This window comes from Cryptomeria japonica, chromosome 3 (assembly GCF_030272615.1).
Source record: "Cryptomeria japonica chromosome 3, Sugi_1.0, whole genome shotgun sequence".
Taxonomy (NCBI): Eukaryota; Viridiplantae; Streptophyta; class Pinopsida; order Cupressales; family Cupressaceae; genus Cryptomeria; species Cryptomeria japonica.
Genome location: NC_081407.1, coordinates 449,997,087 through 450,023,681, shown reverse-complemented (window position 1 = coordinate 450,023,681; position 26,595 = coordinate 449,997,087). Strand labels below are relative to the sequence as shown.

The 26,595-nt window shown below is 38.0% G+C and overlaps 1 protein-coding gene across 2 annotated transcripts in view; it reads right to left on the bottom strand.

Annotated features, from left to right (window-relative positions):
- Positions 1–26,595, bottom strand: part of LOC131030392 (uncharacterized) — an 84,184-nt gene that overhangs the window by 20,477 nt on the left and 37,112 nt on the right. For both annotated transcript variants that reach the window (XM_057961549.2, XM_057962226.2), the window contains exons 2-3: positions 14,018–14,122; positions 13,742–13,789 (exon numbers count right to left, since the gene is read on the bottom strand). In XM_057961549.2, the coding sequence (XP_057817532.2) occupies positions 13,742–13,789; positions 14,018–14,122 (153 nt within the window). The remainder of the gene's footprint in view (positions 1–13,741; positions 13,790–14,017; positions 14,123–26,595) is intronic.

Sequence of the window (26,595 nt, the reverse complement as noted above, 5' to 3'; positions counted from 1 at the left end):
AATGCAATGATGTATATGCTAAGTGAATGATAGGCCAATAAACTTCCCTTTCATCAATATTGATGAGGATTACAGGCTGAGTACGGTGCTGTCTCTGATCTGATCATGTGAATTATGCCACTGTGATATTCCAATCTGCAACTAGATGCAAATGCTCTGCCTGATATATCGATAGGTTTCTGCAATGATCTTTGCTGCCATGGCTGATGTAAACAATAACATATGCAGATCTGAAGTTGCTGTTCCTGATGTGAAGAGATATGCTTGCAATGAAACAAATGACTGCTGTTCCAGATATGTTAATTGGTGCATGCAATGTCTTGGTGCATTTCCTGATTTGTGTACTTGCTCCTTATGCAACCGGTGGGGTGCCTTAAGGGCAAACTGCTCTCAAAGAGCAAATCCGAACTGCATGTAGAAAAGAAATATAAACTTAATCGATGCTGAATTGAGAGATTGTGAATACCCACTTATATCATGCATTTGGGATGATGAGACTACTGGATATTGTTGAGAAGTTTGTTGGAATGTGTTGTCATAGATGTCAACATATTCCTCTCTATGTTCCAGTGTTGCATTCAGATTAAGTAAGTTGGTTTGGCTAGTGTGTTGCAAATGAGTTGTTGCGGATTAAAGGGTTTTGAGATAAATATCTCTAGTTGACTCAGCTTAAGTTTTAGTGGTCCGCATGGAGATTTGATCGAGTTATGAGATACGGTATTGTGGTTGGTTTTTCAGTTGTTCAATGTTGATCAGTTTTCTAGATTTTGCTCTGCGTTGCAATATCTTGGTTTGCGGATTTCGCAGTGTGTTTGGGACGTTTTGGTGTGTCCTCAATTCAGATGGTTCGTGATTTGGAGGTCCACAAGTGAATCTTTCAGTTTGTCAGTCAATTCAGTTAGTGTTCTTGAAGTTCGGTATAATGACAATGAAGATTCTAGTAAGTAGTGTTGGTGTGGATGATGTTGTGATAATTCATGATGCTTGTGGATGTTTCTAGATCGTGTCCTATTTGTGTTGGTGGTCCGCATTGATTGTTGTGCGCATTATTGATGATTTTTCTTGATCCGGTGGTGTTCTTCATGTTCTTGGCCGACATGTTGATTGTAGCGTGTTGCGGATGTTCGAGGCATAATTCTTGGAGGTGTTTCATGTTCGAGGTGGTGATTTAGGTCCATTTGATGTCTTAGCCAACATTGTTTTGGTCCGCATGTAATATTGTAGCGTGTATGGTTATATTTTGTAATTAGTGATGTGGGTTGAGCCGACCTTGGAAGATAGGTTGATGATATGTATAAATTAATGTAATATCATGTTGCAGATGTATCTGCGAATGTGTGTGATGTGCAAATAATGCTTTGATCTTTTGGAAGCAGAGAATAAGTGTGAAGAAGTATGAAAGAGTAGTATATGTGCCTAACCGGAACTATACCCAAGCATGAGGAGATGCTATTATATTAGTTCATGATCTTCCAGATGTAATCCGAATGTTTTTGTAAGACAGTGAGTCTTTCCTAGGCTGTAGCCCTTTGTTGTTTTTGAGCGGTGAGCTCTAGGAAGTGTACCCGAATGCATGTGCATTCCCCATTGTAATATTTCACATACTTCTAACAGGGTATCATCATATTGTGGGTAGGTTCCCACTGTGGTTTTTCCCTTAACCGGGTTTTCCACGTCAAAAATCTTGGTGTTATGCGTTATTGGTGTGGTGTCAATTTATGCTTTCACTATTAATTATCAGATCTGAAATTGTGTATGAGTTAAGGTATAGGTTTTTAGAAAACTGATTCAGCCCCCCCCCCTCTCAGTTATCTGCCTTGTTGCCAACAAAGTCTTGTCTCATATCTCGTGGTGGTCATCTTCCTTCATAATACTTACTAATGGCACCATTTAGTTATCGATTGACTTTGTACTCTTAATCAGATTCTTCTTATGATAAGTGCATCCTTAACATGATAAAGCATTGCACCCTTTCATTATTACTAATCTCCAACTGATAATAATTGGGTTATCATTGCATCTCTTCATTGAGATTAGTCTCTAACATGTAACCGCTGATTATTGTGTAACTTAATCATAATCATCTAATAGATTATCTAGTCATCCATATAGTAGTCACTATTATGCATTTTGATCAATGTTTATTCCATGTCGATATCGACAGTAGATGAATAATGCTATTTAGATATCGATCCAAACAGTATCTTACATGCCTTAGCCGGTCATGATGATGTGCGAACCTTGGAATGTTGATGGCCAATGCTAACCATCACCATTAATTCTGCTATCGATTATATCCCTCGATATTGTGTCTTGTCTTCTTCCCCTCTCTTGAACGTCAATATGGATCCTTGATTACTTAATCTTTATTTAGTAATTGCAGAACTTAGTTGATCTTTTACTGGTCGATGACCCTCGTGCCATACATATTAGAAATTGTTATGCATGAGACTTCACATATGTAAGGTGATCGAGGTGCAATACTTAATAGTTGCTTACAAGTCTCCTCCCTTGGTATATGTGGTTGGTCTTCATATTAATAGAGCCCATAAGTATCATTTCCCTTCATGTTGTTATGTCCCCTTCTCATTAGTGAGCAGACATTCGTCGGGTTTGGCCTATTATTTGACCCTCGTAGGCCAAGGAGTTGATGAGAGGGTTGTCTTGACAGTTACTTGTGGCTTCACATAATATTTTACATGGCTTTGTGGTGAGATAATGTGTTCTCACGTATGATGTCACGCGTGCACTTTATATTTTAGAAATATTTTAATATTTACTAAATAGCAATTAAAAGATTATTTTAAGGAGGTAATTAAATATTATTTTATTAAAATGGAATCTTCTAGAAGGAGGCCGATTCATGTGTGGGAAAAGGATAAAAAGGGGATGAGCCTCATGTTGTGATCATCGAATATTGGACATCTTGTGTTAAGAACTTGTGGAGCCAAGGGTTTTTGCAGATTATTGGTCATTGGGAACGATACCTTCCTTTGATGCGCATAACTGAGGTGGTGAAAGATCCTCTGAAGGGTTGCATTGTGAGTGAAGGATACCTCAGTCCTTCATACTTGAGTTTACTGTGGTTTGACAGCAGCATTCATGGTGGACGATTTTGGAAAGTACTTCAGCTCATCAGTGAATCGACATCTATGCTTGCATCTATATATTAAAGAAGGAAGGACGATTCCTTAGGAGAGTATTGCAGGTGAATTTGGAAAGAGTTGCAGTCATATATCAGGTCTGATATAAGGTTCGACCAGACCCTTCAGACCCACGATTTCGCTCATAACTCCTAGTTTGTGCATCGAACTCATCATTGGATTGGAGCACTCACCTTAAAGGAAGGCCACGATGAATTTTGGTGCTTAGAAGGGGTCATTTAAGCTGGAGTTTATTTATTATTTGCCTTCAAATCATAACAAGGGCGATTTTGAAGAAGGGAGTCGATTTGGCACAAGGAAAGCATAGAGAGTGTGATATTGCTTGCTTCTTCATCTATACACCAAGGCGCTTCATCCAAGTTCTAGTTGATATTGTTTTCAATAAGTTTTCAGAATGTATGTGTGAATTGATGGCTGCCCTTAGTACTCAGAAATTCTGAAACTAGTTCATTGTATGCCAAGAGTCTTGGCCATTGCTAGACATTTTGTAATCAGTCTATTGCTTTTCAATAATGAGGGATAAGGTTGCATTCAATCTATATGTTGTCACTTCAATCATTTAGTTGCATGCCAATTGTTTGTAAAAATACCAGTCTGCTGTAGGTGTTCATTTCTTGCATTTAATTCATGTATATGCATCTGAAAAACACAAAAACTATTGCATATATATCCTAGAAGGTTATCTTGATGGTTTAGAATCTTTTGCAAGCAATAATATCATTGCCAATTGGAGCTAGTACTATTTAAGCAAGTCTGAAATTCTATATCAGTCATATGCCAAGTTAAACTGCATAACAGGCAGAATTACACAGCTGTCCAAAACTGCATAACACGCAAGATATTCAGTCTGAAAACTAGAACAGCAGGTGATCAGACAATTGTTTGTTAATATTCCCTACACTTTCAATCATATAACAGCAGGGGATATTACAGTGGTATCAGAGCTATCATCCTGCCATCCTGCGTTGATGAGTGCAAGAGATATCAGGCATTATAATAGGGAACAAAGAAGACAGCAGTACCAAAATCCACAAGTGCCAGACGTAGACACATTTTCAAAAGCTTTGAGGGAAAGGGATACCAGCAAAGCAATTCCAATTATGGCTGAGGAAGACAAGGATGTAAGAATTGAAAGGAAATTCGACACCATGCTTGACATGATCTCACGCTTATTGGGAAAGATGGAACAACAAACAAATAATAATCTCCATCAACATCACACAGCTGAACATAGTGGGAACAATGAAATTAACAAAAATATTGATGGAGAAAGGTTTGTACACCGTGTTGACAACACTAGAGGATCGGCCTCTAGGCCTCTCTTTCCTATCTTCACACCAAGGGAAAAACAACCACATGCTGTTGCAACTGTTCCTTTTGGAGATGAAGCTAGACAAGCCTACTTGGAGTATACTACTCTACCTCCCGATATGAGAGAACTATGGACCTTTGATCAATTCATGAATCAATGGAATAGGAGGAACGGTGGAAGGAATGATCATTATGCTCTACCAAGGACAGATTATCAAAAAGCTCTTGGTAAGATCACAATGCCATATTTTGAAGGGAATAATAAGTGTTCAACTAGGGCATGGGTGCAAAAACTTGATAACTATTTGTCATTGAGACCAATGCCTAAAGAGGACGCCATAAAGTTTGCTACACTACATTTAGAAGGAGTTGTTCATGAGTGGTGGTACCACGGTTTGATTACTCTTGGTCACAATCTCATTACCACATATGATGAATTTACTAATAGGCTGATTGAAAGGTTTGATGTCAAAGACCCTGAAGTAAGCTTCCATGAATTGGCACAATTAAAGCAACATGGATCTCTTGAAGCATATGTTGCTGATTTTCAGCGGTTATCAGTCATGGTTCCTACTATTAGTGAAAGGAGATTGGTAGTGTTATTCATTGAATGATTAATGGAACCATTGAAGTGCTTGTTGAAAGCCTTTGATCCTCCATCACTACAAGAGGCAATGAAAAAGGCACAAGGCATGGAGTTTGCAACACCTACCAGCAAGTTCTCATCAAAAGGGTCATCTTCCTATTGTGAGAGAAATAAATTTCCCAAGAAGGAAGACAAGACAAAAGGGAAATCGGCTTTTCCACCTGATTGTGAGACACTTAATGACTTAAGGAAGAAGAATGAAAGATCCCTGATGGGTCTCTTTTACTAATCTGCTGTAATTTTTATTATTTTAAATTGATTTTTCCTGCTTATTAATATTTTCTTTCAGAAATAGACAAAAGTTGTAGAAGGGTTGGATTCTTTTTGTATTTTGATAATTTTTCAACAAGTAAATAATGAAGTACAAGTACATGAACAAAGTACTGAAAATGAAGTTCATATACAGCCAAAACAAATTCGATTTAGGGCAGATTTTTGGATATAAAATCAAATATTTGACCAGATGAAGATTTCCAATAATTCAGGAAGATTACAATCAGGAATAATCCCAACCTGAATGCTGTAAGAGTAACATAACCAGGAATGAAGTTGCGGCAAGATTCCAGCCCTCCAAGTGTTGCACGTGGGAAGGAAAGTGGCTGCCAGGTACAGCCGTACGGCTGCCAAGTACACCCAACTGGTTAGAAACCCCAAACCCCACGCTGAACTCTATCGGAATCGCTGAACCTCCAGAAAGAATGTCATACAATCTCCAAGATGCTAATAGCTGCAAGCAAATCCAAACCACTGTATTGGGGGATACGTCCCAAACAGGCAAGGCATTGGGGTTGGCGTCCCCGATGCTGAAAAGCTCTTCCAGAGCCAATTCTCAAATCCAGATGTAAAATGTGTAAAAGATAATAAGAATTAGGTCTCAACTTCCTTATAACACCTTCCCACTTAGCTCGAACCCTAAAAGTGACTCAATGGGGCGTTTAGGGTTAAAATGTTATATTTCTCATTTTAAGTTGTCAAGTGCATAGAAAATGACCTGTTTTAAAATATAAAGAAATCCGTTCACCGAAAGGATCTAAGTCAAAAGAGAAATATTTAGAAAAGTCCAAGACCTTTCCAACGAGCTATTACACCAAGGGATACGCATCCAAATGAGGCCAAAAACCCCTTATTACTCCAAAATGGCTATAAACATAGCCTTATTTAAATAACTAAACGCTAACTTATGAAATATTTAAATATATTAAAAATATATCCCAAATAGCTGTAGAAGGCTCAAATGACTCCAAAAGCTTGAAACGGAACCTGCCACCTGTTTGTGACTGAAGTCGGAAATCATGGATCAATTGGCAGTTTCATCCCTAAAATCTAGGGATGCTCCTAGAAACTAGGAAACACACCCAAATCTCCTGAAACTGAAACCATCAAAAAGGTCATGAATAACCTCACGACTGGCAACTGTCACGACCTCCTAAAATTTAGGGATACCCCCTAAAATCTAGGAACTACTCCAAACTGGCTCCAAACTGCCTGTAAAGCCAAAATCCAATCACTATATGCACTGAGTGAGTCCCAATCAACCTCTGCTAGCCTACGAGACTCCAATGATAGGCCAACTCCTCCATCTCTGATGTCCACTCTAGAAAGGGGACATGACAAAGAAATTGTGCTTCTATTGCAAAGGGCCTTATGATGAAAATCATGATTGTCCTATGAGACCGAAGGGGAAATCTAATCGTGCAATGTGGGCTCTTTATTAAGGTTCAGAATGTGATCAGCAAACAGAAAATGATGATTCCGAGTCAGAAAAATCTGAGCATGATGAGGAAATAGAGGAAGGGAAGCTTAAGGAGAGACGTCTCACTAGCATTCAGCGTGAGGGTTCTTTCAGGATGCGTGGAGTTCTTGCCGGCCATAAAAGCATCACTCTACTTGATACAGGTGCCACGCATAATTTTATTGATGCTAGACTTGTTGAGAGGGGTGGCATACACACTGAGGAGTTTGAGGGAATTCGGGTGAAGGTTGTTGATGGTTACCCTCTCAAGTGTGACAAAATGATTTCAAATCTACCCATGCGCTTGAATAACTATGAGTTCAAGGCAGATTTTTATGTGGTGAACATGGGAGACACAGATATGGTGTTGGGAATGACATGGTTACATGACATAGGAATATTCACCCTCAACCTTCGTGAGATGAAAATGAGATTTGAGATGGATGGGAAAACTCATGTGTTAAAAGCACTCAGAGACACCAGTTGTAGGACTATTTCTTTCAGGAGGATGAAACATCTCATGCGCCATGACATGGTTGAGTGGGCAGTAGGATGTGTTTTGATGCCAACACAAGAAGAGCAGCAAAAGCCTATTTATCCTCCTGGCATAGAAGAATTGAGGATCAACCATAATAAGGTCTTCAGCGAGATTCCACCTGGTAGACCTCCCGACAGAGGGATAGAGCACATCATCAAGTTAGAGGAGGGAGCTAAGCCCGTGATAGTGACTCCCTACAGGCACCCTAAGCGGCTCAAGGATGAAATAGAAAAAACTATTAACAAGCTCCTAGCTATGGGACATATCTGACCTAGTAAGTCACCATTTGCTTCATCCGTGGTTTTGGCCAAGAAAAAGGATGGTACTTTGTGGATGTGCATTGACTACAGGGTGCTGAATAAGAAGACTATCAAAAATAGGTATCCTATCCCTAGGATTGATGAGTTGATTGATGAGCTACATGGTGTCCAGTATTTTTCCAAAATTGATTTGAGGTCAGGGTATCATCAAATTCGTGTTAGGGAGCAGGATATTGAGAAGACAGCCTTCCGTTGTCATTGTGGACATTTTGAGTTTGTGGTTATGCCATTTGGGCTAACCAATGCACCTGCTGCTTTTCAATCCACGATGAACAGGGTATTCCATTTGCAGTTGAGGAAATTTGTGTTGGTCTTCTTTGATGACATCTTAGTGTGCAACAAGACATGGGAGGAATACATTGTTAATCTTGATACAGTTCTGGGGATTCTTGGCAAGGAATCTTTGTATGCCTAGGAATCCAAGTTTGACTTGGGCATGACAGAGTTGTTGTACTTAGGCCACATCATCAGCGCAGAGGGGGTGCGTATAAATTCTGATAAGGTTAAGGCAATTGTTGAGTGGCCTACACCTGTGAATCTTACACAACTTAGAGGGTTTTTGGGCTTATGTGGGTTCTACCGTAGATTTGTTAATGGATATTTGCGGCATGCAGCTCCACTTACATATTTGACCAAGAAGGGAGCTTTTGTATGGACTCCTGAGGCACAGGAATGCTTTGAGATGTTCAAACGTCTCATGACTACTTGCATTGCCGGATTTCACGAAACCCTTTGAGCTATAGTGTAATGCTTCAAGTGAGGGAATTGGAGCTATCCTTATGCAGTACAAGAATCCGATTGCATTTGAGAGCAAGAAGCTGAGAGGTCCAGAGAGTAGCTATAGTACATATGATAAGGAAATGTTGGCCATCATGCATGCATTGGCCAAATTCAGGCAATATTTGGTGGGCAGCAAATTCATAGTAAAAACAAACCATAACAATTTGAGACATTTCCTTGGGCAGCGAGATCTCAATGATCGTCAGCAGAAATGTGTGAGCAAGCTGCAATCATATGACTTTGGCATTTCATTTGTCAAAGGAACGCAGAATGTAGTTGTTGATGCTTTATCTCGCCGTCCACATTTGAGCTCCATGGCAGAGGTTTTAGATGATTGGAGGCATTTGATTGTGGCAGAATATGCCAAGGACTCTTGGGCTTCAGGTATTATTGAGGGGTCGGTACATGATGACAGATACTCTGTTGTAAGTGATCTTATCATTTACAAGGGGAGTATATTTTTGACCCTAGGATCGGAGGTGAAGAACATGGTGATGAGGACCTTCACAATACACCTATGGCTGGTCATCCCGGTTACTTCAAGACATATCGATAGATACGGGAGAGGTTCACTTGGAAGGGGCTGAAAATAGATGTTCTTCGTTATGTTAGAGAGTGTCCTATTTGCCAGTAGAATAGACAAGACCACACATACCCTACAAGCTTGCTACAACGACTTCCGATTCCCGATAGGAAGTGGGAGTGCATTTCTATGGACTTCATTACAGGGTTGCTGAAAGCTCAGGGTAAGGATTGCATTTATGTGGTGGTTGATCGATTGACGAAGTATGCCCACTTCTTTCCGATCACTACTACATATTGAGCTATATTTTCATGAGATATTCAAATTTCAAGGGTTACCTCAGAGCATTGTTAGTGACAGAGACAGTCGGTTTATGAGCCATTTTTGGCAAGAGCTTTTCAGACTGTGGGACTGAGCTCACTCCGAGTACCAACTACCACCTGCAGACTGATGGACAGACAGAGATAGTTAATAAATGGGTGGAGGGATATCTCAGGAACTACATTGCAGGGCAGCAAAGAGGTTGGGTTAAGTGGATATACATTTGTGACTATTGTTACAATACCACTTACCACCTTTCTATTCAAATGACACCATTCATGGCTTTGTATGGGTATGAGGCACCTAGCTTTCTTGATTTGTTGATGAGTGACAGCAAAGTGCCTAGTGTTGGAGACATGATGCCGAAGAATCAGGATATCATGAGGGCTCTTCGAGAGAATATCCAAAAGGCACAGAACCAACAGAAACAGTATGCAAATCAGAAGAGAGTTGAGCGTTCATTTGAGGTAGGCAATATGGTATACTTGATGTTCCAGTCGTACAGACAGTCTACCCTTAAGAAGAGTGGTGCGGAGAAGCTTAAGCCACGCTACTATAGACCCTTCAGGATTATCCAAAGTTCCCATACTCGGACTCAGCTCGTTCTCGGCAAGGCCGATTCGACTCGTGACTCGGCTATGACTCGGCAATGACTCGGCAAAATAAAAAACTCTTGAAATTTAGAGATTTTTAACAATTTAAAACTTGTTTCATGCACCCATTATTGAATAAAGCTTAAAGACACTATAACATCATCAAATAGAAGCTCTAGCTCATCCTCAGCCTCAACCTCAGAGTACTCTGTCTGCCTCCTACAAAGGCGTCTAAGGTAGGTCCTAGATGATTGAGTAGCCATAGCCTCCGCCTGTGAGGTGCCACAATGATCAACATTAGTTGTGCCTGTGTCGAATTGTGCTTTATCCTCCTCCTCTTCCATAGCCACAGCATCAGCCTCTCTGTCTGCCATGTCTAACATGCCGCGGCACGAGTCCTGGAGCTCGGACTCGGCGAGTTTTACCATAACTCGCCTGACTCACCCGACTCGCCCGAGTCAGGCGAATTATGAGCAAAACTCGTCGAGTCCGAGTCACGAGTTGTCAAAACTCGCCGAGCTTCTTGACTTGCCAACTCGGCAAACTCGCCTGACTCGCGGCGAGTTTGGGAACTCTGATTCATTCAATATTTATATGACTAAATTTGGGGATTTTATAAAAGAACAAAAACACAACTTTGGGGGCTTATTTTTGCACTTTTGATTGTCTAGTACATTTCTTTCTTTCTTTTGTCATGGGGGAAGGGAATGGAAGGGAAGGGAGTTGGGGTGGTTGTTATAAAGCACAACTTTGTTACCTTATGTCTCTTGTTTCACTTTTGCATCCCTCTTCCTTGATGCATTGTGTGATCCTAGTTTCTTGTAATTGTTGTAATAGTTAAGATGCAAGTTGAGGGCATCAATGATGTTCTTTATGTTCCAAAGATTTCTACCAACTTTATTTCCATCTGCCATATCTGTCATTCTGCTTTCTCCACATAATGTGATGATCAGAGATGTGCAAAACCTGAATGTTGTGGTTGCTTATGGAGTAAATAATCATAAGAGTCGCTCACATAAGTTTGATTCTTTCAAGCCTTCTTCAACTTCAACACTCATTGCACATTTTGATTCCTTGAGCAAGTTATGGCATGAGCATTGTACCTACAATAGTTGAGCACACAAAACATGATGCTAGGCCTACCCAAGGTGTCTTGCACTGAGGGTTTTAACTTTTTGCTGTGGTTTTGTTCTTGGCAAGAATCATCAAAACCCATATGTGAAAGGCAAGACTTGATGTAAGAACCCCTCTCTTATATAGCCTTAATATCCATGAATTTCCTAATTTAGTGTATTAACATTTCATCAAACACTTTGTATGCAAGCTGTCTTGTTCAATTTCTGAGTGTGTTTGTTTTCAGAATGGCAAATTAATAGTTCCAAACTAGTACAAATTGAAATTATGCATGAACTTATAAAGGAAATGATAGGGGAATTTATCAAGCACTTGTCATACAATATAACAACCAAATAGATAGTTTGACAAGTCAGATTTCATGATATTATAACTGTTGTTGCAAGTCAGAATGACTGCGGCTATAAAATCAGGAGTTCTGAACTGAAATAACTTCACATTCACAATGCTCTATCATGCCCAAATCTAACTCAAATGTTTGTTGTTCATGATCAGACAAATACATTAATAAACGAGGCCTTTCTACATACCAAAATGTAAAGCAGTTACTTGCAAATCTGACCCAGCTGTGACTCCAAATATAACTCCCAATGTGCATGCTCCAACTCCCTAGATGCTGCTAATTGATGATAATTGGCTGCAATGTCTCCTTAGATAAGTAGTAATGCCTCCCTTAAGTGTTGCGTCGTCCACTAAATGCCCATAATCAACTATTACCTGCTGCAACTTCCTTTAAAGTGCCTCTACACAAGTCTCTGACTCCCAAATGATTATTCAAAACCCACAAACAACCTCCAAGAGTGTTGTTATGGGTTGTAGAGAGATGTTGTCTGCTGTAGCTTGAAGTTTCAACAAAGATAGTGTCCATCACAAGATATGGACACCCAGCATACATATAACCTCAGAAATTATGAATTCCCAGTTAATTTTCAGTATACATACACATATATATATATATATATTCTATTAACACAAAATACCCAGCAAACAAGATGAACTGAAATGGCAGAGGCTTACTGTAGCAATTGCGGCACTGTAGCAAGTATGAACTACTAGAGCATGCTTCCAAAAAAAAAATCAGAAAATCTTTATCCATGTACCTTCAATCATCACACCGAAAAACTAGGGCACTGATCAATGAAGCACAAAGTGAGTTCTGAAATGAATCCACCAAATGGGTAAACTTGAATTTTCATCCAATCCACCTAAATCCCAAGGGTTTCCATCCTTAGGTTTTATTGAACCGAAAGCCAAAAGATCTCAAGCTCTCTAAGAGAAAATAACAAAACCAAGCATGCCAAATGACTCCCTCAATCCTCCTTTCATAATCTTTCCCAGAACTTTCCGGAAAGAACATAATTTTAATCCATTATAATAATGAAGTGACCTTTAATAAATTTCCATAGTACAAATACACTTATTAAAATAGTTGAGGAAGAAGTATTTAATTATTTTAATGACCCTTTTAAATAATTAAAATTAGTCGTATTATAAATCATTTATTTTTTGACAACTTAATTTTAATCATTTAATTATTTTCTAAGGTCAAACAAAAGGGGACATTACAAGCCAAGGATCCAATTGAGTTCATGAACAGTGACATCATGTCATTGCCCATATCCTTTTATGGGTCTAAGTTTGTGCTCACATTCATTGATGACTTCTCACAACACACAAGTGTAACTTCTTAAGTACAAGAATGATGTTCTTGAGCATTTCAAGAACTTCAAGGCATTTGTTGAGAAGCAATCATCTCTTCCTATAAAAAAATTCTTTGCACAAATTAAGTACGTTAATCATGCTTTACAGAAAGTTTCTACTTTGTATGGCATTCATTTTGAGTATACTATACCATACACTCAATAGAATGGTGTTGCATAGAGGAAGAATTGTACTTTGAATGAGATGACTAATTGCATGATACAGTCTCAAAGCCTGGCACCACAATTCTAGGTTAAGGCCATCAACTTTGCAAACTACATTCAATCTCTCATACCCCAAAAGGCATGACACGTGACACTTGAGGAGGCTTGGTCAGATATAAAGCCTAATATTTGTTCTTTGGTTTTTGGTGAGGTTTGACCATTTATTCTTGATGCACAATGCAATGCTATGGACAAGAGCTAACTACTCATCTTTGTTGGCCATTGTGAGGATGTAAAATGTTATCACTTATTTGACCCTAGCACTCATAATATCATGTATCAGCATGATATTATATTATGTATCAACATGATGTTGAGTTTGATGATCACTATACAATTGTTGAGCCTCAATTTATAACTTCTCCTTCAACTCCTTATGCCCATCCCATTCCTCCTCATCATCATGATGCTTATCTCTTGGGTGGCAGTGATGAGATTCTTGATAAATTTGCACCACCACCTACATTTGCTGTTATTGCCATAATAGGTTCGTACCACATGCCAGGATGTTGGTAGTTGGGCAAGTGATCCCACAAACACAACAGTTTAACATGATGAAATTCTGACAGAAAATCTTACAACAAAAACATCATTGGCAACATGAACAGCAACCAAAGGTTCAATAATAACCTTCTAAAACTTAGTAGATAACAATCTAATAAAAAGATTGTAATTTTGACTTCCACGAGTAAATGAAATGCATTTTACAATTTCTGTACCTCAATAAAGCTATACAAGCAAAAAAACATATTACCTCTCTTATATGTGAAGTGTCACCATCCTCAGGAACGATGGGCTCCCTCTGCAATGAAAGGGTCAATTAGTCATCTGCATGCTGGAATATGGTATTTAAAATTATCATAAAACAAAATCCAATAACTGGCAAGCTTTGACTCAATCTCAAATAACTGTAAAGCTTCATTTGTTCTCTCAAATATTGAATGAGATAAAACCTGTATATTTTTATGTATGATAGCATGACTATGATAAGTTATAACATGAAGATGAGAAAAATAATGGTTAGAAATACCTGAGGCTGCCAACCCAGCTCATCAGGATAGAGAAATGTAGCTTCATTCAATGCCCGGCATTCAACAGCAAATTTCGTAGCACCGGCATTCACTCCTAAGTGCAACTAGAAAATTACAATTTCATGGATTAGAATTTGGTAATTTACCATGTAAAAATTGAAGTTATATTTGTCACAAAAAATACACAGTAATATTTGTCACTAAATGACCAATGTGCATGTTCAAGGCTATTTAGGTGTCATTACAATCATAGTTGTCTTTGCAGTGTGTAATAATGAACCTTAACATATTGAAGTCTATAATGCAATTCAAATCACAGTTGTAATATTTATTACAACTTCAATTAAGGAAAGTCGCTCAATATAAACATAATAAATATAAGACTTGACATCATAAATTAAAGCTTGGACCAAGAAAAATAGAATAATATATGGTTGTGGAGGAGCCCTTCTTGATCATATTGTCACAGTAACAAGCATTACAGTAATGGTTATAAGTGTGATATTCTATGATTAAATTTTGATGAACGTACAACGGGATTGTTCTTAAATGAAGAAACCTGATCAATGGTTGGCCTGTTCAAGGATGATGATTAAGCAATACATTGTAGTTGTGAGGTGGTGAGATAATGGATGTCAAAGAAAATAAATGTAAGTTGAATGAATAAATATTAATCAGCATAGGGAGATGAAAATCAATTGACACTTGAAAGTTGAAACAAGTCAACCCCTATGACACTATATCGCATTGTCAACGGGCAAGTGCTATGATGAGTATAAACATGAATACGTATACAAACATGAAACACGAATATGTGAATATGAATAGTTACATAGTATAAACAAGTAGTACAATAAAGTCTCATGGAAATGGTAAGTTCTCTTGTCCACCAGTTTAAATAAAAAATTTAGCCAAAATTTTTACTATGCTATGCTTGATTTCATCCTTTCTCAATTTTGCAGAACTCTTACATGACACCAAGAACACAAATCAAAGGTAAAAACAAGTCAAAAGATCCAGTTTATCACCTTGTTTTGAAAAACCATGTCTGCCAAGCATTGGAACATGCCTATTCCAAGGGAATAAATAGATATGTACCCAACAATGCATCATGTGATGACTAAAAGTCTTTAAAAGCCCAGATGGCAGTAAAAATGGCAACTAGCTTGGCCCCCAAGACAAATTCCATTAGTCAACCCCCTATGTCTCATCATGACTCATAGTCCCTCCCAGCCCCTCAATTTCTTTCCATCCTATTTCAATTTTTTCTGCTTGTAGTTCCCACCATTTTGGTAGAATCATCAATTAACTGCAGGATGCAGTTACATTAACACCTTCATTGATTTTGTAATCAATGCAGTGAATACAAAACTGCCTTCCACTACAGCTAATGGTTTCAAAAAAATTGATTGTACAGGTGGTGTAAGCACAAAAGCTATCTTTTGCTTGTCTCCTTGCCCAAAAATCTTGATTTCCTTCATGGACGAACCCAAACCTTTGTTGGCACATTCCTCTACAAATATGTGATATCCCCCTTAATTTTATTTTTATTTTTTCCACAATTACATTCAACACAACACTTGTTATGGTTAGGAAATGAAAACCAAATGCTACTGAAAGTAACCCTCCACTTTTTGATCACCGAGAGCCCAATCTAGGAGGGTGACAGCATATAGTGTCGAGGGGATCGTTAGATGCCAGTAACTGAAAATGATTACAATCTTCGGGCGGCAAGCTAGCCCCTTCCGCTTATACAGCGGGATAATGAAAACAATGCAATCACTTGGCGGTAAACTAGCCAAGGACAAGCTAAAGAACTGAAGAATGCAATCACTCAACCGCTTGTTCAGCGGGAGGACTAGAAATGAAATTACAATCAACTCTACCACTTATGCAGCGGGAGGACAGTATTACAATATTCAAAATAGGCCTTCCACTTATGCAGTGAGACTAAGAGCAATAATTCAATTAGATAGTTGTTAGTACTACTAACCAGCTTTACAATGCACAATATGGATTACAATTTAAGGGAAATCACTATTCCAAAGATAGGCGGCAAGGCCAACATCTTCCACTTATGTAGTGGGACAAGAAAGAACAATAGAAATTGTTGTTAGTACTACTACCAGCATTACAATATGAATCATAGCATATAAGAGTGATGAACCAAGTGCAATAACATGGCCAACAGTTGCAAATGAAACCAAGTCCTTTCTCTTCACACCAATGAACTCACACACCCCAAAACCAACTCCAAACACCAAAAAGTCTAATTCTGATATACTCCCAGCACGCTGTAAACACATAGACCAGCAACACCAAATCCCACTAAAACACTCACAATGCACCCAATTCTTAACCAAATGACACGAAACTGAAAGCAAATGATCACTAGGAGGTAGGCGATCATTCCTAGGACAACAAAACATGGCAAACCGGCCCCAATAATTTATGCACGCATTCCAAAGCACTCAGCCACATGGTATGGCTAGCTAAGGTACGATTTTGCAAAAATAAAATCCAAAACACCATTTTAAGCTCTATAAACTTGCAAAATGAATCGCCTAAACCATAAAGAAAGATAGATGAAATAACCAGAACAAGGAGAATGACACTGAGACCTGCGACCCAAAATCCACTTCAGCACACTCCACGGCTAGCAACAAGAACACACTACAGCACTCCCAAAAATCAGAAATCTAATATATAAATCTGCAACATTATCTTCAATCCACTCCTTTGAACGAAGAGTAGTCTCTGACTCGACTAGTTATTGTATTGCAAGCAAGAAATCAAGCTATGGCTAGGAGGTAAGCATTCCCTGAAGCTTTCACTCTGCATTTTGGCAACATTTCATTATAAAAATTCTTGGATACCAAAAACAAGAGTCCAACACTCTTATTTATAGATTTTGTGTCTCCAAATTCAAATTCACATTCCCTCCAAATGAAGGCCAAACCCAAATGCACATTCACTGCACAATATTTTGAAATTACATTTCATTTCTCCTTTCTCGAAATCGACCTTCTCATAGGAGCAAATATACTTTATAAAAATGACAATAAAATCATAATGTGGCATCCAAGGTAGATAAGTGAAATATATTATAAAATTAACTTATTTCTCCATAAGGCGTCCATCTTGCCTTATTAATATTTCACTTTATCAAGTATTTTTCCTCAACAATAAATCGCCCAATATATAATTAAGGAAATGGCTTAGATATCAATATAACTTAAGCAATCCCTTTAAAATAAATCGTCCAACCTTTGCCTTAAGTTATAATTTAATTTAAAACACCAGTTTTCATCAAATACTGAACCTGCCAAAACAAGCTCCAAGGATGTGGGGAAACAAGTTGAGAGAATTGCCCTGCCCGAAATAGTCACTGAATTGAGCTGAAGAACCCTTGCCAAGAATAGCACCAAAAAATGCTTGGAAGACCAACTGCTCAAACTGACCTGCCAGAAATAGCCATCTGAACAGGCCTGCTGAAATCCTGTTAAAAATAGTACTTACTAAAAATAGCATACTGCTAAAAATAGTAAGTGTTTCCAAAGTGATTTTAACCACATTCTAAGCAATTGTTGCACTTACTAAAAATAGTAAATCCGGAAAAAGTCACCTGATGCAGATGCATGTCGAACGATCTTGAAGCTCTCTGAAAACCCATAAGGAATCTCGAATCCAAACTGTCAAACTCCCACATACACCCCCTGAAAACACCAAAGAATCCTCCTAGAAAATAGGAAACCCTAATTTCTGCTCCCAACTAGCCTACGGGCCTCCGAAATAGGCTAACGACCAACTGAACTAATCACTGCGGAGAAGGGCACATTACAAAATACACCCTTAGTAAGCATAATTTGGGTAGAAAAAATTGAATTAGCACGACTTTATATGTAAACTATGATGAAGATCTCATATAATAGTTCATCAAAAACAAGTTTTAATGAAGAACATGAAGACAAATTCTTTAAGAAAATGTATTAACTCAAAAGTTGCAAGGAAATGAGATTCACCACAAAATGAAGACAAAAGATTTTCCTCAGAGAACCTGTAATCCAAGAGAAAATTGCAATAAAATGTGAGTTGAGTTACTCAATCACCATCTCCAATGGCAATACAAGTCCTAGGCCTCTTGAGCACAGAACTAGCTTAAATCTACCTGTAGTATCCCCAACAATTTTTTTTTTGTTTTCTAACAATTTTACAAACACACCAATCACCCGTTAGGGTTAGAATAATGCAATCCAAACCAACTGAAAGGAACCCTACACCTTTTAATCACCGAGAGCCCAAACTGGGAGGGTGAGAGCATACGGTGACAGGGGATCGTTAGATGCAACACTAAAAATGCTGATTACAATATTGGGCGGCAAGCCAGCCCCTTCCACTTTCCAACGGGTAAAAATAAGGAAACTTGGCAGTAAACCAGCCAAGGAAACAAGAACACATTCAAACACAAATCACTCTACCGCGATATTTCAGCGGGAGGACTTATCACTAAACAAATTCGACTCAATCGCTTATGCAGCGGGAGAACAATTATAAATAAAGATCACTCGACCGCTTATGCAACTAGCGCTTATGCAGTGGGAGGACTAAACTACAAACTGAATTACAAACACTGAAGGCAGCCAAGTCAGCCTCTTCCACTTATGCAATGGGAATTACAATGAAGTACTTCAGATACAATAGAGGTTAGTACTACAACCAACAATTCAATGATGAATACAATGAAGTACTAGGAATCATAACAATGGAACTCAGAGAAATACAAGCTAAAACACAAATAACCAAATCTGATGTAAAATACCAGCAACACTAAAAGACTCACAACTTCCTCGAAACAGCTCCAAATCGCACACGAACATAGGCAAATGGAAGATATGACCAAGGTGACCAAGATAGGAGCATAAACCAGCACCAAAAACGCCAACAAAGAGCAGCATGCAACCTGAGGCACCTCTAAAAAGGTACGGCCAGCACTGGAAGTTCGACTTGCTACTAAAAATTCAAACTCGCACCAAAAACCATGCCAAAATAGAAGAATAATCGCCCAACCAATACACTTCTGATGAGCCGTTACCCAGAATGATCTGTTGCACGGGCAAGGAGATATGAACGAAACTTCACTTCAACCACACCAAACCAGCAACACAGAAAAACTCTAAACACACTAAAAAACTGAAAACACACTCTCAAATGTCTCCAACAACACATTGAATCAGCTAAGTATTGTATTTCAAGTATGAAACTGTGCAAGCTACGAAGCCACAACTTCGAAGCTCAGATTCAATCACCATTTCGACAGCATAACGGTATAAATTCTTCAAGATCATCAAAATGAGGCGCCCAAACTTGTATTTATAGATTTCTGAATCTCGAATTCAAATGAACATGGCGCCAAATTCCCTTTAATTTCATTTGCATCTCATTACATGACCCCCTCAAGACGGCGTCCCATTTGAGGCCTCCTAGCCGAACTTTACTAAGGTACACAAGTTCGAACATGAGAAAACATTATAAAGTGTGAAATGACATCATTTTGGGCGCCATCCTAACTTAGGAAATAAAATGTGACTTAGGATGAATGATATAATTTTTTCCTTCCTAAGTCGTTCCTCCAAAATTGATCAGTAAAAATAATTAAATATCAAACTTTAGGATAAAATAATAATATTTAATTAATCAATTATAAATCAACTACTGATCACTGCCAAATCAAACTGTGAACTGAAGTGCAAGAAATCACTAATCTGAACTGGATTGGAGCTCTGCCCAAGACTGCCAAAAATCGTATTGCCTGAACTAACACTTACTAAAAATAGTAAGTCATGAAAACAACTCCGAAAAACATGTTCGTCAAACCCTGTGAATGAGCTCAGAAAACCCAAAAAAACCTCAAAATCTAATCAGCTGCCACCAACTTACTAAAAATAGTAAGTTTAGAAATCACTTTAGAACAAGATGCATGTTATACCTCTACGAAGCCCTCAAAAAACCCAGAAGGAATCCACAATCGGAATCGAATAATCCCTACCAGACAAGCATTAATTGGCTCACGCAGTATTCCACAAAAATAGTAAACCCTAATTCCTGATTCCAGTCAACCTACGAGTCTTCGGAATAGGCTAATGGACCACTGGTTTCTCCTTATTCAGAAGGGGACATTACACTACTTCATTTAAATCCCTAAAATCTCTAGTAAACTCCCAAAATACCTCACTGTTTTGTGCTTGCCTAAACACAATTTATATTATAAACTATGGCCCTTTATCTTTGGAAGGCCATCACCCTTCAATGTAGATCCTTACATGGGATCTTTGGGGATTCTAAAGCCCCCAAATTGATCACCTCCTCTTTCCAACATATCTAGGATACCAACAGCTCTAAACGGCCTTTGGATACCACTTTTATAGACATTGATGGACTTGTGAGATGATGTCCCTCACAACTTCTACCTCAACATGTTCCCTTTCAACATCATGTTCCTACTTCACATTGACACAATTTGCTTCCTCATCACATTGATCTATGCCTCTCTGGCCATCCCCTGACCACAAGGGAAAATGCACACTAAAAGCTATTTCATTGTTAAAGGGGTTTCTTCAACCTTGAATGTTAGATGTGATCAGAGGGGAGTACTTTGCTCAACCCTCCCAACCTTGTACACTTCCCAATGAGTGCTATCAAATCTTGTATTGATCCATTCATATTGATCGATGGTGGCATGAATGACTTCACCATTTATGGTCCAAACAATAATACTTGGTGATCTCTAGTTTTACTAAGATTTTGCTCTTTGGGATTCTTATTCCCCCTTCTTGGCTATTTGTACTAATTTCTCGACCACTTGTGTTGGTGGTCCCCTAATGTTTTGTATTTCTTTGTTTTGTTTTTGTTCTTCCCCTTTGTGGGGCCTTTTCTAGGTTTCTCTTCCTAGAATTATCTATTGAAAACTAATGTAATCTTGCATCACATTGACCTACCTTTGGCCATTCATGGACATTAATATAATTTATATCTTTATTTATTTCTTATAACTCCTTTCATTCCCCTCCAATCCTAATTATATGCACTTTTGGGTTCAGAACCATTCATTCTATGTTTACAATCATGAATGAAAGCTCATAAGCTAAAGTTAAATAGTTCATGAAATTGGAATGCCAGCATTTGTTTTATTTCACATAACAAAATACCTTGTCATCAAGGGGTGATTACATAAATATGATTTTTTGGACAAAAATGCCCTAATGACTAATAAATTGCCTATTGCCTTTGTACGAAATTGTTTCTTATCTGGATGAAATCACCTTGACAGTCATGAAATTGGTGGTTTCTTCCATAACCCATAAACATTGTTTTTCTCAATTTTCTTTATTGCATGTGCCTACTCTAAAATGTCACATACCAATGTGAACATTCTCTAGCATCCAAGTATCTAACACTATTTTGAAACCTCTTCTTCCTTCCCTGAAAGTTCTTTCTTGAGATGGGCCTTGTTGCCATGAAGTCTAAACAATCCTTTTAGAATCTCACCTCCCCATTATGAAGGCTTTTGAGTATCTGACTGTAATTTGGAACCTCTTCTTGCCTCACTAAAAGTGATTTCTTCAGTTGCACCTTGTTGCCATGAAATCTAAACAATCCACATATGAATCATACCTCCACAACATGGAAGCTTTTGGTCCCAAAAAACTATGCAAACACTGAATAAGAGAGATGCTCCTCTCAATAGATGATATAACTGAAACCTCACACACCACTCCAAACAAGATTCAGAAAAACTGTTCTCCAAATATCTGAATGATTTATTCATATCAAAGAGCTTGGAATTGAAGGAACATGATCAACATTCTTTCTCTCGACCTCAATGGTAATGATCATAGATTCATAGTGTTTTTGCTCAACATCTTCCCTCCATGAAGACTCAAGGCCCTAGATTGCTCCTTCATGCCTTTGTAAGCAAACAACATTGAGATTTTGTCCACCCTTGATCAAAAGGTACTTGTTTGCCCTATGGTAATAAACAATTTTTATCATCATACATGTAGGGATTGTCAAACACAACTCGACACATGTACACAACCACTTCATCAACAAACTTGGGGTTAGTAGCAAACTCCAAATCTGCATTGCCTACTCACAAGCAAATCAAAGCCATCCTTGATCCAATCCAAAGCGTAAGGCCTGAGGTGTTTACTTTCTCGACCAAGTTCTCCTACCAAATCTTGAGAAATAGATTAGCTTGTGAACAAAAATCAATAAGTCCATCAACTTTAACATTCTTGACTTGAATCTGAATGCTAAAAATTTTTGATTTCTTACTTCATCTTGTGCCAAAAAATCAAAACCAGTCTTTTTTGTAGTGCATGAAAATTTAGAATCAACTTCACAGCTAAAATCAATTGTTTTACACTTATTAATTAGAAGACTTTTGTCTTGTATCATAGGCATAAATTTTTTCTTACCCTTATTATCTTTCCAATAGGGGCATTTTTCAAAATGTAGCTCCATCAAAACTCACATATGGCCACCCCCATCACAATGTTCACAACGTTTCATAGATCTTGACCTTCGCCTCTTTTAACCTTGAAGAAGATAGAGGATTATCTGCATCAAGGAAGTTAAAATGTCATATCCCCACCATGAAGGCATTATTTATACTAAACCAAGGAATTAAGACCGAAGGAGGCCAACCCCATCAAGGACCAGATATTAAGGCAGACTAGAAATAGATAAAAATAATTACTATAATTTAATGATATTAACTTGATATGGCCGACTTCATTAGTTAGCAAAAAGAGTATTAAATATAACAATGGTGCATCCTTTTGAGAAGGCCAACTTGTGGCTTTTGAATAGTCGCCACCCTTGAGCATGGTATAAGATGCCATAAGATGACAAATGAGAAAGGGGGGAATATAAATTGGGCATCACTGCAGAGAAAATAACATATGCAGGAATAAAGGTTAAGAAGCAATAATATAATAATAAGCGGAAATATCAGTAAAACAGATACATGATTATATTAGAGTAATTAATGTGGTGCTATAAGGCAGTGCTTATGAAAAGGCAATGGTTATGATTATTGAAAATAAGCAAACACAAATTGTAAGGCAGCAGTCAGTTTGGAGAGGCATCTCCTTTCAAGAATAAGAAGACCCTTTGGTAAAGTCACACCCCAACCTGTCCCAGAAGAGATACTCCCATTGGAGAAGGGACATCAAACTGCAAACAGAAAAGGAAGTGAATTGAGGAAGATAGATCAATCAAATAGGAATCTAAATATATGAATAATATTCAGCGCACAGTCCCCATGCATTATATAAGTGATCAGCAACGAACAGCAAACAATAGGAAAACGATCAAATAAAGAAAAGAGATATAAATGCAGAGATATCAAGAGTCATCAGCAGGCTTTGTTAAATACAAAGTGCTGGGTATGATGGTACATGATCTTGATCATGTTGATTCATCATATAATAATGCTTAGTAATTGATATATCACTTCCAATGTTACCATTCCTACTATTATTGTTAGTATATATGTGCATATATGCAAATAGCAAAAGGTTTCATTCAAGTAGAGCAAACCCAAGTAGGGCTGGGAGGCCAAATGGCGGGTGTCTTTCTCTGCTCCTGGGCTTGATAGATAGGTTTGAGGCGCCTTGTATGATTACCCAAGGGGCTCCATAATGTGGATGGGTTGTTAGGGAAAGTTTTATTGAATCCCACATGCCCTCAATCATTAGAGAATGGAATAAGGAAATATGTAGAGGGGGTGCAGATACAAGTGTTCTACTAGGTATACCACTCCATGTTGGATGTCCAATGTGCCTACCACTTGGAGCCAAGAGAGTGAGTGTCCGCTCTTGGGCTTAGTGTGAAGATTGCTTCGGGCCAATCCTATCATGCTCTATCATTCAAACTCTCTTGTGATTATATCTACCTAATGGACTATATGCATTGGTACTCATTTGTGTGATTGCTAACCTTAGTGGAAATAATTGAGATTTATGAAGTATGCATATATATCTCTATTGTGACGTTTTCACACATTGCCCCATTGCAAATGGGGACCCCCACTTTTTCCCGCTTTCTAGGTTAGTTGTCTTGGTCTAGCCGTCTAGTAGTGTCTTTTGCTATGAACCCTTTCACTTGAGGAGGTGCAATGTCCTAGGTTGTTGGGAAATGATCAAGTCATATCTTTCTCTTTAGGGTGGAATGGAGTTAGTTAGCTATCAAGGCTTAGGAAATGAACGATTTGTGATGATCATTTCATTTAATCATCATCATCATAAGCTATCAAGTCACAAGTGATATGTTGAGTGCAGGTGTGGAGGTCAGTCGCAAGAATTGAGAAGTTTGATAAATGCCAATCAGAGTGAAGGCTTAGACAACCATGCAGAGGCTTTGTTGATGATGAAGGACCCTTGAAATGAGTTAGGTAAGTGCCACAAGCCATGAAATTGAACAAAGGGGGTCACTTCCTTTGACCCCCAAAACCCCGCCTTGCCTCATCCTACTGTTAATGCCCCACCCAAAAGTCTGATCAGCAAAACTTCAAACACACAGAATGTTGTTTGAAAGTCTCAAATGCGAGAGGAGAGCATAGCAGCATGTTATTTAAGAGTATATGAAGTGGTTAATTCCTTGAAAGGCTTGGGAGAGAAATTGGATGATAAAATTGTTGTTCCAAAAATCTTAAGATCACTGCCCTTAAGACTTGATGCTAAAGTTTCAGCTATCGAAGAGATGGCTGAACTTGATAAGCTCACTGTTGATAAGTTACATGGAATCATGATAACTTATGAAATGAGAACGAATGTTGAAGCATCTTCAAAGAGAGAAACAGCTTTCAAAGTATCAAAGGGTAAAGATAAGAGTCCTACATCTAGTGACAATTCAAAGGAAGAAAGTGATGGTGAAAAAGCTCATTTTGCGAGAAAATTTAAGAAGAGTTCTAATTAGTTTAAGGGCAAGTTGTCTTTAACTTGTTTTAACTGTGGGAAGAAAGGACACTTTGCTTCAAAATGTCCTTTTGAGAAGGAAGAGGATAGTTGTTATGAAAATGAACACAAGAATAGCAAGAAGAAATTCTTGAAGAAGGCAAAAAGTTTCGTTACTCCAAAAGAAGTCTCTATTAGAAAGAGGAAAGCAACTCATCAGAAGCTAGTGAAGGAGAATCACTAAATGACAAAGTCTTATTCATGGCTGTAGAAGAAACTTTGTCTGAAAATGATGAAGAAGTTGAAATTGATCTGGAACAAGAACTTATTTCTGCCCTCAATGAAATTAAGAAGCTTAGAAAGAAGAAACAAGGTTTAAAGATGCTGCTACAAGAGGAAGGTAACAAGGTTTTTGAAAAAAATATTGCTTTAGAGGTTGTTGAAAGATAAATTGAAGATCTTTAAGTGCAAATTGAAGAAGCCAAAAAGCTTGAAGAAGATCTTAGAAAACAACTCAAGGACAAAGAGCTTGTTTGTGAAAAGCTTGTAAATGAAGTTGTCTCATTGAGAAAGTTTGAAAAATCCTCACAGCAGTTTAGCAATGAGAACACTTTTCAGAAAGGTACTATGACTTTGGATGGTCTGTTGAATTGTCAAAAACTGTCACTTGACAAAAATAGAGTTGGCCATGATGAAAGTCAATGTTCTAAATCCTCTGAAGGTAATCAACATAAGTCTTATGCTGGATAAACTCACAAGACTAGATCTAACAATGCTTATTTTTATGGTTACTGTTTTTCTTGCAACTATTTTGGTCACAAGGTAGTAAATTTCAGAATATTTCCTAGAAGAAATTTTTTTGTGAATCAAAATCCTTTTGCTCCTCTAAGGAATTATAATATTATTTGTTATAAATGCAATAACCTTGGTCATTCTGCAAAGTTTTGTAAAAGTGTCTTGACAGATTCATCTAAAAAGATGGTTACAAAAGGAAAAGCAAAGGAGAATGTCAAAGTTTGGAGGAAAAAGGAGAAGTCAATTTCAAAAATGTTTTAAGTTGTACAAACTACTTTTCTAGCTCAAAATGAAAAAGACATCTGGTACATTGATAGTGGTTGTTCCAGGCACATGATTGGTGACAAGAGCAAATTTCTAACTCTCAGAAGAATGAATGGAGGTAAAGTCAGATTTGGAGGTAACTCTTCTGCAAGAGTTGCAGGTATAGTTACTCTTGTCTTAAATGATGGAGAAACTAAAGTTGAGAATTAATGTATGTTAAAGGTTTGAAACACAACCTGTTGAATGTTAGTCAATTATGCGATCAAGGATATGATCTTGTTTTTAATTCAAACTATTGAATTATAAGTAAAAGTGGAAAGCATCTTGCTAATGCAACTAGAGAAGAAAATGATTTATATATTCTGGATGATTCTAATGGTGAAAAGTGTTGTTTGAGTCAGCTTGGTGAAACTTGGTTGTGGTACAAGAGACTAAGGCATATGAATTTTGATAATTTGGTTCAAATCAACAAGAAAGAAGCTGTTAGAGACATGCCCAAGCTTGATAAACCAGCAGACATTGTTTGCAAACATTGTCAGATGGGTAAGCAAACTAAAACA